Source organism: Podarcis erhardii (genome assembly GCF_964252035.2).
Source record: "Podarcis erhardii genome assembly, chromosome: 1".
NCBI lineage: Eukaryota > Metazoa > Chordata > Lepidosauria > Squamata > Lacertidae > Podarcis > Podarcis erhardii.
In genome coordinates, this window is record NC_138497.1 from 127,892,905 (window position 1) to 127,911,725 (window position 18,821).

General features: G+C 38.9%; 1 protein-coding gene across 2 annotated transcripts in view; it reads right to left on the bottom strand.

Moving 5' to 3' along the window:
• The window catches only part of SATB2 (SATB homeobox 2), a 127,773-nt gene that overhangs the window by 54,907 nt on the left and 54,045 nt on the right, over positions 1-18,821 (bottom strand). For both annotated transcript variants that reach the window (XM_081874706.1, XM_081874707.1), the window contains exons 6-7: positions 16,331-16,433; positions 9,501-9,973 (exon numbers count right to left, since the gene is read on the bottom strand). In XM_081874706.1, the coding sequence (XP_081730832.1) occupies positions 9,501-9,973; positions 16,331-16,433 (576 nt within the window). The remainder of the gene's footprint in view (positions 1-9,500; positions 9,974-16,330; positions 16,434-18,821) is intronic.

Consider the following 18,821-nt stretch of genomic DNA (forward strand, 5'->3'; position numbering starts at 1 on the left):
CTGTAAATTTAGAAATGGATGGATTTTGCAGGCATGGCAGTCCCTCCAATTTGGATTAAGCCCACCAAATTACAGGCAAATACAGCCAGAGGGTAGTGGACCTGACACCTTTCGCAAGGTTCACCTAATGAGTCCCATCAGCCCATGTCCTGCATGAGAGCTTCGGGTTGTGCAATGGGGCTTCTCCCCTGCTCCACGCCCTACACACCCTCCAAACTGGCTCAGCAGGTAGGGAGAACCCCCAGAACAGTGCGTGACAGGGAAGAAAGGGGGCTCATTCGACCTGGCAAGCTGAAGAGCTTGAGCTGATGGGACATTCACTACAGCACAATGTTGAATTCCTTGAGTATTTTAGAAAAAATGTGTATTTTTAATTTTACCTTGAGGAAAGAGATTTGGGGGGAGGATGCAGTAATAATCACCTTTTCTGAAGGCTTGAACCCTACCAAATTTCAGAAGGGTGGCCACAGTAGTTTTCCTACAAAGACAGCTGTTGCAGTTGGGGGAATATAAAAAAGGAATCACTTAAGCTCACTTAGTATTTTGTGGGAAATTGGTCTGAAAATCTCAGACAAGAGAATGGTGCCCCTGTGTAGCAAACGTGGCAAACTGCCCACAAATGGGTCCACGGACTTTTTGCTATGCACCTTTAAAACTGATTTTGAGCAGGTGGGGGCGTATAATAAAAAAGGGATTTACTTTCCTGCATGTGGTTTTGTTTATATTTCTTTATCCCACTCCCAAATCACTGTGATTACAGAGCCATGGGAAATCTTTCCCTTTGATTGAAAACAAGATGTGTCAGTCACAAAGGAGGTTTTTTTGTCCCCACTCCGATGTTTCCTTTATGCCCTTCATCCACTCCATCCTTGCATTTTCCTAACAGTTAGAGAATGAGACATAGTTTTTCTGTGGTAAGGCATAATATTGTATGTACTTTATGCAGTCTTGGTTTTTTTTGCCTGAGTCACAAGGTGCAATGAGGTGTGCTGTGTGGTCTCTGATCTGCCCTGTCAGAACTCATGGGAGCTCTACTTCACTATGACAAGGCACAGATCCCCTGCCCCTCTGCTCATGAGTCAGGGTTCATACAGAGCAAATTCATACCCCTAATAAATACAGAAAAAAAGAAAACATTATCTTGCCCTTCTTCAAGCAGACAAGACAAAGGTCAGATAATATTTGGCTTCCAATGAGCTAGAAAAAAAAAGACATTTCTAATCAAATCACTAGCCTTTTTGCCCTTTTTGCCCAATAGCATCTTCCCTTTGTATACAATATGAATCCACTATATCACTTCAACTTTAGCATGCAATGCAAAAACTAAACAGCTTTCATCAAGATGGCACAATACATAATTTTACATGATCAATTTATTCTCCACATATCTGTTGCAAAGGAAATAAACCAAGTGCTGTGCGAATTTCTTTCCGACCCAACAATTCAGAGATTCATATTCATACATTCTTATTCTGAAATGTATAGAAAGTGACCTTTACTTTGAAAAAATATATATATTTATATTCACAATATTTAAAAAACCTCTTTTTCCAATATTTCTTGTGTCCAGTTATTTTATACTTTGCCCTCATATTTCTAATCTTCTCTTTGCAACTATCAAGGCTACAGACTCACATTTTGTTACATGGATGCTGCAATTCTTTTGTGATTCTTTTGAAAAGAGATGACAGGCATACAAGAGCACCTCACAAGTGATTTAGAGCCCACAAACAGAAACCAGCCTACAGATCCAGAAAAATGTATCTTTCTCATTGTCAAATTTTAAAATGTGTTTCCATTCAAATTTCAATGGTGAGGAAAGATATACTGTAACAAACAATAAGTGGGTGACAGCTGCTAATTAAAATTCTTGCATGTCACAAAGCAACTGGAAATAAAGTGAGGACCTTAAAAGATAATGCTTTCAACAATTATCCATTCTGATGGCCAGTAGCTATTCCATCTATATAAGCAAAAGACAAGTTTTATCAATAAGAAAAATCTTTAGCTCCATAAATATTCCCATTTTCTGTGTTTGTTCTATAAAACAAGTATTGCTAATCATCCAACTAGTTAAGCAAATCTGGCTACCGGGCCCAATTTCACAAAAAGGGAAGTCCTTTAAAAAAACAAAAACACAAAAATATAGAGAGAGGCTTGATAAATTGTATCCCTGGAGCAAGAACACATCACCCTGCTGGTGCCCACAAAAGGGGTTAGTCCTCAGTTTATAGCTGGAGCCTCAAGTGGGAGCCCAAATACTTTCACTAAAAAGTTTGGAAGGAGAAATATGCTCAGTTTCTCAACATCACAGAAAGCAGTGCTTATGCATCCAAAGATTTCAATAAATCTTCCACTCTCTGGGTTTTATTGTGTATTAGAAAAGCCAAACCATTCCTTGTTGCTACAATAGATATTTGGGGGAATTATTCAGCAAAAATATTATGTTGTTGCAAAAAAGGAAGTATTTCCACTATAAGGATTCGTTCACACATACATTTTACTTGTGGTATGATGATTTTCTAAACAAGCATTTTTTAACCTGATATAGCAATTTCTGGCACACTCCAGTTGTGATCTACTGGTAGATCTCTGGGTAGATCACCCAGGACATCTAGGATTCCTGGCTCCCAATTATTTCACAATGTAACAAGATGTTATAGTGGTGAAATAAAGGAAGTAGGAGTGATGATAATTATGAGTGGAGTTTTTTGTGGAAAGACTTGGTTTTGTTCTGTAATGTAGAGCCAATCCTTGGACAAAGAATAATACAAAAGGTATGTCTTTTGCTCTGGTTGGTGGATCTCAGAGTTCAAGTGCAATAAACTGGCACATGAATAGCTAGGCTTATTTCTCAAAACTGCAGTGGGGACAGCAGCATTGTCATGACTTGCAATCCACATGTCATTTACACACTCCCACAATGAACCGACATAATGTCACTCCAGGGAACATCAACTTAGCAGCTTTCTGCCTATCATGACCTTAGGTTCACACTCCCTTTCTTCAGGGGATAAGACTGGAGATTCAGACTGGGAAAAGAACGTGCCCATAGGGCACCTAGCCAACCAGAATCACTTCTTTGTTTATATCCTGCATTTCTCCCAGTGCAGGACCCAAGACAGCTTACAGCTTAGGGTTAAACAGATACAACTAAAACACACACTCATGTCTGCAAGAAAACCCTGTGGTGCCAGTACCCCTCCAGCCCAAGTACGTGATGCTGTCCTCCTCTGACACTGAGTAAACAACTGCTAGAACAAGCTGCCACTTCCTTTAAGGGAAGAGGCTCCTCTCACTGATGGTAGATCTAGCTGCAGCTCCTATTTAAGGCTCAGCCTGACGCTGACTCTTGCTGAAGCAACACTTGAGCTCCACTCTCATGAAGTCTTCAGCCTCAGTCTTCTATGGAGCTGTCCAGGGTACCATTTCCTCACAGGAGAACATTGCCTGCTGCCGCCACATGATAAATCCAAGCTGGGGAGCAAGTGTCAGTCCTGCTCAAGAACCAGCCCCCACCCCACCCCCAATACTGGGCTGTCAGCAGCAGTAGCTGCCTCACCATACTGGGTGCTGCCATTGGCCATGAAGGGGAAAGCTTATCTTGTACCTTTCTTAAAGTATGTGGGGTTTCCCTGCTCATTAAACTAAAGGAACATTTTGTTCTGGATGCAATGTGAGCCCAGTTCCTAGATGACATCATTAGTACAGCCTTCGGAGGTGGGACGTGTTAAGTGCCAGAAGAGGAGCTGAGAAATCCAACCACTGTTGAAAAACGTAGTGAGTTCAGTAGAAAGCTGAAATGGGGAAGCAACAGAAAGCAATTTTGAGGAGTAGTAATTTTATCAGTTCTCTGAAATTCCATTAATAAGTAATGAGAGCAAAGCTCCCCCAAAATTTTATTTTATTTATTTATTTACAAAATTAAAACTCTGCCTTCAAATGATCTCCCAGGGCAACTTGAATTAGATTAATACAAAGAACTATTTAGTTTGTAAGCTCGGTGGACTTATTTAGAAAATATATATCCCATTGTACAACTCCCTGAGCAGTTTACGAACAAGAATAAATGCATGCCAACAGTAGAGAATATTACTAAAAGCAGCAGGGCAAGATAAAAGTACAGCAGCATTAAAAACAGATCTAATGTATAACAGAGCCATTGTTGTCTTTAATGCCATCCCCAGATGCAAAATAAGGAGGAGATTTGGCATCCAACAAGCCTCCCTAGAGTACTACAACTGCGATGACCTTTTCTCCAGTCACCTAGTATTTGGGCAGATTCGTGAGGAAGTGGGCAGGTCCTTCTGATATAGTTACAATACCAAAGTATCCAGAAACTAGCTACACCCCTCCTTATATTGTCTGTGAACAAGGGGAAGGGGAAACACTATAGACAAAAGGTCCCTGCACTACATCTAGGGTGAGATCTAACCACATTTCAAGATTCATTTTCAGATTTCTCCCTTTCCCCAATACACATGTGTGTCAGCAATTTGTTCCAATGGATTTAGCCTAGTTTGGATCAAAGCTTCCTCTACTTCATTTAACAGATTTACTTGGATGGAAGATCTCAAGGGAGAAATAATGTTAGTAAAAGGGGTTTTTCAGCCTCCAAGTATGTAGGTCATTGGACTTTAAAATAAATTAGAGAATAGTTTATCTATTAAACAAGCCCCACAGTACATATTTTATGAAGCTGGACTTAATTGCAGGTTAATGTACAACACACCACTCACTATATAAGGATTAAATACTAGTCCATCATTTAGGGATTAATAAATTCTATTAGCTAGTTTACTGAAAGGTTTTTTTTAAATAAATAAATATGTATTTTGAAGGTAAAATTTAATACTTGTCAGAGTATTTAATTTAATTTAATTTACTTGTCAGAGATATAAGTAGGATGAGTTTGCAAATTAGCCTTTGCTCCTTACTTTTCATCCTTCTCTCTAGATATGAATGTTAATTCCCATGGCTCCAGCGGCCATATTTATTCCCCAAACCATATTTCTATCACAATTTCTCTCCTCCTGTTTATTGCTGCATCTGTAAACATCATATTCTAACAACCTATCAAGGTCTCAAACTGAATATGGCATATATGGAGTTCTCGGCAACTCTGCCACAGGTATACTGTTACCTCAAGTTACCATCTTCTAGGCACACTACCCACATTGAAACAAATATCAGCTGTTTAGGTTATCATTCTTTGTAAACCACTTTGAGGGACTCTCTCTACCCCCTCAGCCAAGTGGTGTATAAATTTTATTAAATAAATAAACTGGCTTAATAAGTAGAGCTCTGAACAAGCTTTTGGCTGCACACAAAGCACCTCTGAGCAAGTGAACAAACTAGGAAGACTACATTAACTATAGTTCCTTGCTTTTTAAAATTATGTTGAATAGCTTCCGAACAAGCCAAGATATGAAGCCAACTTCAAAGCATGGCTTCATATTCTGGCTTGTTCTGAAGCCATTCACCATAGTTAATGGGAAGATTTCCCGATTTGTTCATTTTCACAAAGGGAGGATCAAAGTGGCTGATGAGAAATGATCATCTGAACTGAGCCCACTGTGAGCAAATTTGTTAGTGGCAGTCATCTGAAAGCTTTTATCTGGAAATAACGATGATTGAAACTGGGGCCTTGCATATATAATACACATGCTCATTAACTCAATTTAGAAAGTTATTGCCCTTCCAGCTCATGTAAACTCTCAAATAAAGGTCAACCTCTGCACCTCAGATTATTTCATGAGATAAATACAGAGGGAAAAGGAACCCAAACAATAAGGGAGAGAAACAGCACTGAAGTAAGCTGACCAAAGTTATACCTGAAACAGGACCCAAAAATGTTGAGCTGTCACTGAACACTTAATGTTAATGTGGTGGTGGAGTATTTAATGGTTACAGAGTTCAGTCACGTAGCAAGAAGAAGAGTGATACCCACTTTAAATGTTATAGATCAGCACAGTGCATACATACTTTCTTGGGGAAATTGTAGCAATGCTTGTTTTACCACTCTTACGAATATTTGACATTTCACTGTTTCACTAATCCTAGTTCTGCACTCCCCATACTATCTGGTGAAATTTGCCTGGGGTCCTTCGGGAGGCAGGATGGGATATAAAGTGAATAAATAAATAAATAAATTTCACCCAGAAGCTTTTGACCCTGGGAATAGCTTTTGTTTGTTTCACTGTAGGCTTGGGTACTATCATTACAAATTTAACAAATTTGCTAAAATATAGTGTTTTATTCATTAACAGTAGTAGAAAAACTACAAAGCCAATATTACGGCTGGCCTCTTCCTCAAGTTCAAAGTATGTTACTGTGTCAATACTGTCTATGTTTATTATATTGAGCATACATATACATATACATATACATATACATATACATATACATATACATATACATATACATATACATATACATATACATATACATATACATATACATATACATATACATACAAAACAGGTTAGAGTTCCAGAGGGATGAAATCCTTTTCCAAATTAAAAGCAGCATTTTAAAAAGGAAATACTCATGCATTCCACTATAATTTTTATTTGATATCCTCAAGGCTAACCTGAAAAATTCAGTCATTTTGATTCAAAGTGAATGTTTTTGCTGGCTGTAGCCATCTTATAAATTTAATAGCAGAAAGGAAGTAATAAAAGTATGCTGCGAACGTTAATTAGTTCCCACATAACATGGCATTTTCAGCATGGTAGTGCCAAAAAAAATCATTAATCCACTAGAACAGACAACTGGCCTGTGCTGTGTGTGGAGCAGACCTCCAGGAGATTTTTAAAAAGTAGACAGTATTGCCATCTTTGCTACTACTCCTGACCTACACTTACAATGTTCCAAGGTGCAAGGATGGAGCTGAGATATGCTGTTCTATATGACTGCCTGGAACTGCAGCCATTTTTATGCATGCACACAAATATAGACATAAATGTTGGACAGACACACAATTTATTCAGGGATAAAGCATTTTGAAATAAGATTGCTATTTCACCATGAAATAACAGCATTTATATAGTGGACTGCAAGGCTGGGACGTGTTTCATGTTCATTGCCTTAGAATAGTATATATTATTACATCAGAAGTAACCAAATCACATCATCCCTGACCACTGTTCATGCTAGGTAAAGGTAAAGGGACCCCTGACCATTAGGTCTAGTCGTGGCCGACTCTGGGGTTGCGCGCTCATCTCGCTTTATTGGCCGAGCCGGCATACAGCTTCTGGGTCATGTGGCCAGCATGACTAAGCCGCTTCTGGTGAACCAGAGCAGCGCACGGAAACGCTGTTTACCTTCCCGCCGGAGCGGTACCTATTTATCTACTTGCACTTTGATGTGCTTTCAAACTGCTAGGTGGGCAGGAGCAGGGACCGAGCAACGGGAGCTCACCCCGTCATGGGGATTCGAACTGCTGACCTTCTGATCGGCAAGCCCTAGGCTCGGTGGTTTCAACATCATCTGGAGGACACCATGTTGTCTGTCTCCACTGTCACCTGCCATTCCCACACCCCACTTTTAACTCACTGATTTTCATGGTGCTGAGCCACCACTGTCTATTTTTCACCCAGAAGTACTGGCAAACAGCAACAGCGTCTCTAGATAGGCTTCTTCCCATCTCTGTGCTGCACCCTCTCCAGCCACATTTACTTTATTGGCCAAGGTGAGGCCAGGCATGTCCAAAGTCTGTTTCGGGGGCCTAATACAACCCCTGTGGCAGCTTATTTCCTGGGGTAAAATCCTAAAGAAACCTCAACAACTTAGATTGGCCCTTTGGTCAGCCCTCACGGCCCTTCACTTCATCAAATCTGGCCCTCTTTGAGAAAAGTCTGGACAACACTGCACGGTATGCAATGGGACATGGCCCACAGAGAAGAGGCAACAAATATTGTTCTCATAAACAAAGCAACAGGAAGTGCTGGAAATGAAGATTTTCAAGCACTACACTACGGAAGCATTCATGTTTAAGAAAGTGGCAGGCAACTTACATGATGTGGTGCTACTACCACTGACAACTTTTTGCCACCTTTGGGCAATGTATGAACACACTGGCACAGAACCATGGATCAGTCGATGAAAAGAATATTATGAGCAGCAAATTGTTGGCAGGGCGACCTTGGGAGGTTAGAAAAGACTTTGTGTAGGTGGGCATGGGGGGCACAGATCTGGTCCATAGGTTAGCCAACCCTAATATACATGCTTACACTATCCTGTCTGCCACCTTTATTCTGGACTGACCCAAAGATTTCCAAATAAACAAATAGCTCCAGACAGATTTCAGCTCTCACAACCATACAAAGAAGCCCATGGTAAGGAGGAGCATAATGATTTGGAATGGAGAAATAGTAGGCAGCAGAAAGAGTTGTGCCTCCCTTCCTCTTCCGTTCTCTATTGCAAATTGCCACCGCACAAAACTGACACTTTTTTTAAACACACATATGCATGTCACATATAGTTCAACCCTAAAATTCTGTGATTATTTCCTCCATGATTTTTTTTTAAACTTTTGTTTTCTTAAGCAGACTAGGTAGATTGGGTATGAGCAGAAGAAAGGCACATGAAGACAGGCTCTTTAATTGTTTTCCCTGCTCCCCACTCCAAGCTCCAAATCACCTCCCTCAAATTGCCAAGTGGAAATATGTGGGAACGATGCATCTTTAAAAAGCAGTTTGGGAAGGACATTTTTGAGCTGAAATGGGCCAGAGGGGAAAGGATCAAGCGGTTTCTCTTTGTCCACCCTTTATTTACTCATACCCTGGCCATAATATTTTATAACAGCATGTTTTTTTGGAAATGAAGTACTGTACTGAAAAATTAACGTATCTCAAAACATCTAACAATTTAAAACAGCAAGCAGGCAAGCAAACTTTTACAGCCTGAGGAGGTATTGGTTGAAGATCAGGCCTGTCCTTGAGTTCTTCTTGTCTGTACTAAGAACCAAACAAACAAGGACAGAAGTACACAGATAGATTCTTTTGGGATAACTGCCATGCCTTTCCTCCTAGCTGGAGAGAAAGGATGAAGGAAATCTGGAGGTTCTCTTCTTACACTCCCAAAATCATCTAGATCAGGCTTTAAGTAAACATTCAAGAGCCTAGCCTCGTGATACTAACATAAATGCAAATACACTATGCAAAAGAATGAAAGATCATTATCCCCCCTTCTTTTCCCGCCCCCTCTCCCTGCAACCTCACAAGGCCAATGACAGCAGTGTCTCACCCCAAATGTAACTGACCTGTAGAAAGGACTCTATGAATTGAAATTAGAGATGTTACATGTACCCTTGTATTCCATGAAAACCTTTCAATAAAAAAATGATAATTTTGAAAGCCTATGTGTAACAACTGTTATAAGGGAACACATTATTTCCTAGATGAGCTTCTTATAATGACATGCAACCAATCTTTGTTAAAATGTAACCATGTTCCAATTTTGGACTGGAATAAGAAATTGAAATAAAAATGTGATACCTGGGTGCGATTGAAAGCCACTCTTGCAAAGACAGCTTGGGATACACTGGCCCTCTTCAACTCATCCCTGACTTGCTGGTAGATATCTGGAGAGACTTCCACTGATGAATTTGTTGGCTCTGGTTTGACTGTTCTAGGGATGGGCGGATGGTTTAGAAACTGTTGGTTAATAGCCTGCGGGTGTTGATGAGCCAATAGCCGGCTTACTGCAATCTGCTGGTTTATCAAGTGGGCCATTGCTATCTGTTGCCTGACAAGTTGTGGACTGAGTTGAGGCGTAAGAAGACCAGGGCTCATGATTGGCTGCAAAGTTGGCACTTGGTTTCTGATCGGAGTGCTGTGGTGAATTTGACCGTGAGGAGACTGTTCGTTTGTTTTGCCCAAGGTTGCCAGCTGGTTGATATTTGGTAAGTGCATGGGACGCTGGCCAAGAACACAATATTCTGAGAGGTTGTCTCTTTCAACTCGTTCCACTGTTCAAAAAAATAAAATAACATAATTATATCATAATTTGAGTGGAACATATAGGATTATTTTTTTAAAAAAAACCCAAACCTGATACAACCAGCAATTCCATCCAGTCTAATGCCAAATCAGCTAATGCCACAATATTCTACGCTGAGATAAAATTAGTAATCCATAACTTTTACATGCAGTAAACACTATAGGAAAAGGATATAAGCAAAAAAATATTGAATTCCATAACTAGAGTCACTGCCTGCTTCAGTCTGTTTGTGCTATATTCCTGCAAGACTGGGACACAGCTAGGAACGACACACACACACCAGGAAAAATCACATGCAGTGCCCCAGAGTGCAATGTGCACCTTCAAGCCCTGTTTTCAGGAAGGGGGTGGGGGATGCACATCTCTAGCTGCATGGTGCAGAAACAATCAGAATCACACAAGATGACTTCCATGCATATTTGCATGGGCAAATACATCCGGTCACATACAGTCATCCCCATACATGTATGTTAGGTTAGCAATGCATAGCAGCATCACATGGGAATGAAAAGTATGGCAAACTTCTGCTCTCCTCTATCTTCCTCACTTCTTGCTGTTGCTTTATTATTTCTTCCACTAGCCTAACACTCCTCAATAAACTCTTGAAGCGGTTCATAGTATTAAAACAATTTGAAACACAAAATATGAATAAAATCGATACACCAATAAAAATCACTAAACCAATTAATAACGTAGACCACTTCACCAAATATTCAATAGTATCTTCTTCACTAGGAAAATGCTTTTTTAGCTAGATCTTTCTATCTCCCATGCAGAAATATATGAGTAGTTCAGTATTCTATACACACAAGATTCCAACTACTGTACACAGCACAGAGTTAGGCAATTCAAACTGAAATGTGGAACGTACACCCTGTCGTCTCGGTACTTTAGATAAAACATTTTTAGTAAGAATTCAAAAGTGCAAGTAGTTCTTGCATCTTAATCCCTGCTAATGTGTAACATCCGAATCAGCTCTAAGAAACTTTCAAGCCCTCTACCGAATTACAGCCAGATTTGACAGGGTACTTGTGAACAGTGAGGTATTTTCTTTAGAGGGCTATTTTGTTTCATTTTTTTAAGTTCTATCAAAACTACTATAAAATTAAACACCTGATATTTTGTTTTATTTCAACAAAGTATATAGAGAGCAAAAATATGCCTGCATTGATACAGCTGTAAAATCAATAAAAGTTTGCCCCGATGTAAAGATTGGTCTTCTTTACTAATTAGTATTTAAGAATTTTAAAAATAGAGACCTAAATCTGTTAATTAATGCAGCCAAATATATTTCAAAGTTTGCAAAACTGAAAATACATTTCTTGGTTGATGCTATTCTTGCCAAGTTTCCACACAGACCCAGTTTTTGAGCCAAGTTATATACCCCTATAAAAATAACGTTTTGAAATGGAAATGTTGCTAGGCCATTAACCTTTTCATTGCCAACTCTTAAAGCAATAGTGCACACACTATCCGGCTAGTATTCAGTATCATACATTTCCCTCATTATCAGGGCCCTTTTTTGCACCACCGCACCAGAAACATACTTCCAGCCTTTTAAAGCTTTCCCCAATGCATGGAAAATGTCATTACCAATAGGTTTTCCAACCTGTTGGCAGACTATGTCACTTTCTAATAGCCCAGATCATATTCTGCATTGCTACCATGGCATATATTTAAACCTGTGGACTTTGGACAGTCAACCCACCAATGGTGGCAAGGTTTAACAGAGCCATATTAGACAGGAAGTGAGATTGCCACATCTGCAATTTAATGTTTTATCAAAGAAATACTACTCCACTGATCAACCACATAAAAATGTGGCTATATAGCACCATTTATAAAGCTGTAAGTTCCATATAACATAGATATAGAAAAAGGCAATACCTTAGATTCTGTCCAGATTATAGGTTTTGAACCCATATGTGTTTGGCCACTGGTATAATGGGTTTATGAGGTCACAATACCACTACCAGCCTCAAGGAGGCAGTTTTGTTGCAGTCTGGGGTGTGCTGCTACACAGACTACATAATTACTAGGCTCTGAACACTCTATAGCCTGGGAGGTGCTTTTCATGTGGTAACTTATTTAAAAACTGTGATTATCTTAATTACTTATTTCTTTTCATCACAACCCACTTAACCCAATTATGAGCAAGGGGGTAATTTCAAAATCTCATTTCCAGTCAACATTTATCTTTATGTTTACCCCAACCTTCCATTATTGCTATTTACTCTCTCGGACCAACAGAACTGTATTTGCACATCTGTGACGGATAAGGCCAAAGGGTTAGTTCCACCATAGCATTTGGCAGCCACGGGGTCACTCCTGGAGTGATCTCCTGTGACTACTACATACAAGTGAAAAATGTAGCGCAAAATAGGTCATCACAATATTATGCATGCTAATGATCCAAGAAATCTTATTATCCAGAGCCAAGTTGTAGTTCACAGGAGCTTCTACAGGCAAGTTCCATTGATGGACTACTCCAGTAGCACATGGAACATGAATTAATCTAGAAGCCTTCCTGCGTCTGCAAGATGATGGCCAGAGAAACTGCTGAGCACCAAAGTATTTGGGATTTAAATAACTTTCTACAGCTTCAAGACACAGATTTTCCCTCAAAGTATACTATTTGAAAAAAAGAAGGTAAGCACAACACAAGGTATGTCATAATACTGAGCTAAGCTGGCGAGCAGTGATGAGTATCGAAGTTCAAGATCAATAAAAAAGATAACATTTGAAAATAATTTCCGATATTTGAGAAGCAGCTGCAAAAATGTTAGCAGATATATTGAGGAACCTATGCCCTATTCTGCAGGCAATCCTTGGGCACACTGGAGAGCAGTATGAATTTGCTCTGGAAAACTCCCATTACTTTTAGGAAATACATTTTCAAAGTTGAATAATACATTCAGATACATGCGTAAAACTACTGAAAAGTTGAGGACAGTCGAACAGCCAAAGATCAGCAGAGAGACTTAGTCAGAGAGACAGATTATATTTCCTTTAACATATTTAGAGAGCTATGCGCAGTGTGAAGAAGTACCGTATTTTTCGCTCTATAAGACGCACCAGACCATAAGACGCACCTAGTTTTTGGAGGAGGAAAACAAGAAAAAAAATATTCTGAATCTCAGAAGCCAGAACAGCAAGAGGGATCACTGCACAGCGATCCCTATTACTGTTCTGGCTTCTGGGATAGCTGCGCAGCCTGCATTCGCTCCAGAAGACGCACACACATTTCCCCTTACTTTTTAGGAGGGAAAAAGTGAGTCTTACAGAGCAAAAAATACGGTACTTTCTTTTGTCAGTCCCGAATCTTCCAACATTCAGCTTCCATGGGTGCCCACAGGTTTTAGTGATATGAGAGAGAGGGGGGGGGGGATCTTCACTTTCTCCACACATCTGAAACAACTTGGGTTGGCATCTTCTTTATTATATGCTTACTCCAAAACTGACCATGGACTTCTGATTTATACACTTAAGATATGACTTTGTAATGTCTCCCAAATTTTACAAGGAAACAAACTGCCTTAGATACCTTATTCTTCCCTGCACTAATGAAATGGGTGTGGAAGTTATTAGTGTGAAATAAAGATATGCAAACTTTGAGGCATGCTAAAGTATCTCCCCAATACTGGAGAGGTACAGAAAATATTCATATTAATATTAACTTGTTCAGGCTGGTTTAACAATTGCACTTTACATATTTAGCCATTTAACTGCCTATCAAAACTGTCCAAGGCACTGTGTAGGGGGGGAAATGCTGTCTCGTTATTTACACAGGAAAAGACCAATTAACACGTGTCTAAAAAGTGATCGGGCACACACAAACCTGCACTGAACCTGGAAGTGACCCAAAAATGTCACTCAACATGTCATGAAAAGGGTGTGACAGGGGCATAGTCGGGCATAACTGGGTTGGGATCACTTATATGCACTCCACCGACACACACAGGGACTGGGAACGGAACCTCCGTAATAATGGTCGTCAACTGTATACTGAAATTGAGCAGCATACAGCTAAATAAAAGAAATAGTACTCCTTTTGAACTGCACCCATACTATTTTGTCATGGAGATCAGTCGTAAATGGTGAATTACATTAGAAGGCAGGAAAAGAACAAGGATATCTATCACACTATTTCCAAAGCTGTTGTTTATGCTGACTGTTGACTAAAGATTTATTTACAAGTGAGGCTTCAATTGGCTTGTTTTTTTCATCTGAACAGGAAAGCATACATGAGGAAAGTTATACAAATTCTCATAATTACATGGCACACATAGCCCAAGAGGGATTCAACAATGACTGTTGTTAGCATAATACTATTATAGGTACAATAATAGTAACAATAAGAACAACACTAACAACCACAAGCTCATCTTGCAAACTCACAACCTAAAAGGTAAAAATAAGACAGAAAGTAAGAAAGGTAAAAAAGGACAAGAGGCTTAAAACTGAAATTGGCAAGATTGTGTACATTCAGTTTCTCCTGTGTATCTCGTGCAGCAAGTAATTCCAAACCCACAAAAGCCCATGGCTTTTTCATAGACAACTGTACCCAAACTTCTTTTTAGAACTTTATATGAAGATGCAGATGCAGCTAATCAAACTCCAAAAATCAAATATACATGGCGTAAAGACACATAGCCATGAGCTGCGTGAAAACCTTAAAATATTTCAAGCCTAAATAGTTCTGCTACATTTGTAATGGGTTTCACAAACTATACAGCGAGCATGTTTATTTCAAGTTCTCTTTGCATAAAGCTTTTCCATCTGTTGCTAATGATATCAAATTATTGATTGTTCGGTTTCTTATATTTGTTTAAATGTTAAGTATATGTTCTGCAACCTAATGCTTTTCTTCTTCCAGAGAGTTTTTTAAATTTTTGCTGTGCATTAGTCATATTTACTTTGATCTTCCAGTATGTATAATTATTTTACTGTTTGTTTATTTCGATGAAGTGGGAGGGGGAAAAGGTTGACCAAAGAGATCTATATGTGGCAACTTGTAACAGAATCACATAGCTTATGTTTAGGAAATCATGGTTTTGATTAAGAAGGAACCAGTTAGTTCCCACTGCTTTATTAAAAGAGACATTAGTACATAAATAAGAAACACATTTCACACAGCAGATCATGTTCAACTGCAATGCCAATAAAATAATTTTGAAACCCTCTTCTACTTCCCATTTACAATAGTAAATTAGAATTGCTTTTTTGCTGCCTCAACTGGATTGACCCTGAAAAGTTGGTAATCTTGCTGACCAGACTCAAAATCCCTAGGCCCCTTTTCTTTAAATTTCAAGGAATGCATTGAGATTGAAGTTTACAAACAATCACTGATCTCACACATGAAATAAATTCTTATTTCTAAACATTTTGTTATGAATGAGAAATTAAAATCATAAGAAATTGAGAAGATGTGAAATTTAAAAAATGCCAAAATCATCCTTTGAGATGGTTTTAGATGACCATAATAAAGTTCTGTATCTGTTTATTTTTCATGCACACTATACCTGTCATTTTTTTTCATTGTTGTTTTACCTCCCACGTTTAGCTGATGCATCAACACCACTTGAGCCATTTTAGAGCAGCTTTTGTTGATTTCACACATACCTTCACCTTCCCTTCCTCCTCAAGCATACACATACAGACACAGACACACACTTCTGAGCAGCTACAAACAGGCCAAATCTCTTGAACACACACACAATTATCCAGAAAATTATTCGGGCTTAGATCCTTGACCTTTTGAATGAAATCAAGGTCTCATTCTGCTTTCACTGCACTCAACAATTTAACTGTACACTTACTAACTAAAAAGAGAGAGAGAGAGAGAGAGAGAGAGAGAGAGAGAGAGCGCTTTAAAAAACTGAATGCTAAGAAAGTGGAAGCCCACTTAGTGGTTGTAGTGGAAAGTCTGAGAATTCCATATGGGAAGACTTTCCAGCATGATTGAAGATGCTCTTACACAACTGTCCAATGGAATAGGAAAACCATCCCCTTTTCTTTTATAAGAGAAAGGGATCCACTAAACGGCCTTGAAGCTGTGCAGTTCCTTTGATTCGTTTTAAGTTAAGTGCATATATACAAAAACATTTTCAAGTATTCTTTTTTTACCTTGAGACAAAACATTTAAAGAATTTGTTCAAGTTCCTACACTGTCTGCTTAAACCAAAGAAAGTCTTTGTATCTTAAAAATATTGATAATATTGTATACAAACCCACCTTTGGGTCACTTCATCATTTCACAATAAATTTCAAGCATTTGAAACCTGTTCAGAGGTATGGCAATGAATGGTAGCTATAATTTATTTACCTTTAATCTTCTTGTACTTTTTATACCATCTCCCAAATTCCTGGCACTTGGTTGCTGACACATTGGCATAGTATGTGCTATTTACAATGGATGATATCATACTCTGGAAGCAGAGAGAGAAAGAAAAAGTGTTTCCACAAAGAAAACAATCAAAATCCTTTCAAAAGAAAATGATATGTAAGTGCAGACTCAACTCATCAAATCTTAATTCTTAAACTGAACGGCACTCCATAAAACCTACTTCATAGCTCTCAAAATTGGCTTTATCTTCTATTTTGTATCACTAGATGTAATTACCTTCATTATTAATTATGGGGGAAAGATCCCGTATGACTTAAGACTTATGTCTCCAGTTTAGATCCACTTGTCACTTTAATTTATACTGGGTATTATAAAAAGAATCCTCTTACTAAAAGCATAACTAGAAGCACTGTCACAATAGGGAATACAAAGGGTAAGAAGAGTTGTGATTTAGGAACCGGATCCTAAAGGTAAGATTAGTGCTCCAGCATGCATAATCCAAATAATGCTTTTCAGATGTTTCTCTTCTGCTTCCAACTGCAACAAAGACCACACAGCCAAGAATCTGGGAACATTCGTGCTACTTGCTGCAGAACAACAGTTAGGCAAATAAGTTAAATTAATATAATTTATAGAAACGTGCCATTAATCCTTGTATGAAAATCCACATAGGAGACAAATTACAGAGCTACTGTGAATAGATGAAACTAAAAATAGTAGAATATCAAACAAGCATATGGATTTGAAACAAAGGGTACTTTTGGACCACTGGAAACTGACATTAGGTGCTAGATCTTTTTACCATTTCAGCACACACCACTAGTTTTGAGTCTGGCCGCACAGAACAGAGAGTGATAAAAGGCTCTGCTCTTCTGCTACTCTTCTGCTTCTATGGAGTATATTTTTATTCATTTTATTTATTTCAGAACTTATTATATCTTCCAATCATCAAAATTCTCTCTAGCTCACATGAAAAGCACAATTTATTACCATTTCTCCTAAATATATAAAATGTATTCAAACGCTATGGAACAATCCCTAAAATGATAATGTGGTAGCTGTCTATATATTCTGGGTGATCAGGAAATGTTAGTCTTAAACCATGAAGGGTAGTTTTGGAAAAATTAGATTTGCTTGTATTCTTTTGTGTCTTTTCAACATAATTGATTTCACTTTCATAACACAACACAATGGGTTCTTCATATATCTAACACGGACCTACCTCACTCCTTATTAACTGTCCCTAATTTCCAAAGTCAAGATTCTGGCATAATTCTGATCTACAGTACAAAAGTAAGAACCATATTCAAAAGGATTATCAAAGCAAGAAATCCAATATATTCAACATTATACTATATAGGGATTCTCAGTCGTATGGATCTGTAGTTTTTTTCACCATTGAAGATAAATAGATTTGGGGAAAACAGCTTGGGAAACTGGGATATTTAAACTCAAGGCCGCCCTGAGCCCGGCTTCGGCTGGGGAGGGCGGGATATAAATAAAAATTTATTATTATTATTATTATTATTAAGGTTCCAGTAAAATATCCAGTTTGAAATTTTCAGACTAGCCACAACAGCACCCTCAGGAAGCTTTTGGCCTCTCCGAGTCGTATGTGAGCAGATGTTAATTCACTACTTTAACTGTCGCAGTTGTCTCTGAAATTTTTGATTCAGCTAAGCTGCAAACACTTTCCCCTGCTTACCCTCTAACCTTCAAAAAGGCATCTTTAGCACCTCCACCTCCCAGGCAGCACTTCCACAGCCACAGAATGGGGACCAGCCCTGCTAATCTCTTATCCAGCTCTTAAAATGAAACCATTCGTAGCATGGGCATATTCCCAACATTCAGACAACATGGTTAGTCATAGGCACACCCTTAGCAGATCTAGCACTAGATTATCTAGCAGGTCATCTAGTGTAACGCACACCCAAAGAGAGGTGGTGCTTCTATGTATGGGAGTGGGAGTGAGGAACAAAAAAGGCATATACAATGAAGCACGAGGGGAAGTAGTCTTATGTCTGCTGTCCTTACAATCATCGGTTTCCGCAAGGAAGGCAAGGATTAGGACAACATGTATAATCCCCCCTCCCAGAGAATCGTTCTATATGATTGGAAAACCAAGGAAAAGAGGCTCTAGAGAAAACTTTTAACTTTTTTATGAAAAACAGTTTTTATTAAGTTAAATATTCTGCACAACAGGCCAGCACAATGCATGCCCTGACTAAGGGAAATACAGGCCACCAGCTACACATGGCAGCCCACCAGGAACATGATAAACCTGTTTCTGCACTCGCTGTGAATACAAACCTCAGGATGGAGGTGGGGTAATCTAAGGCCACACCTGTGCTATACATTTAAAGCAGCATCATAGCTTCCCCCAGAGACTGCTGCAAAGTGTAGCTTGAAGGGTGCTGAGTGTTTTAGTAAACCCGTGCATGCACACGAAAGCTCATACCTAGAACTAACT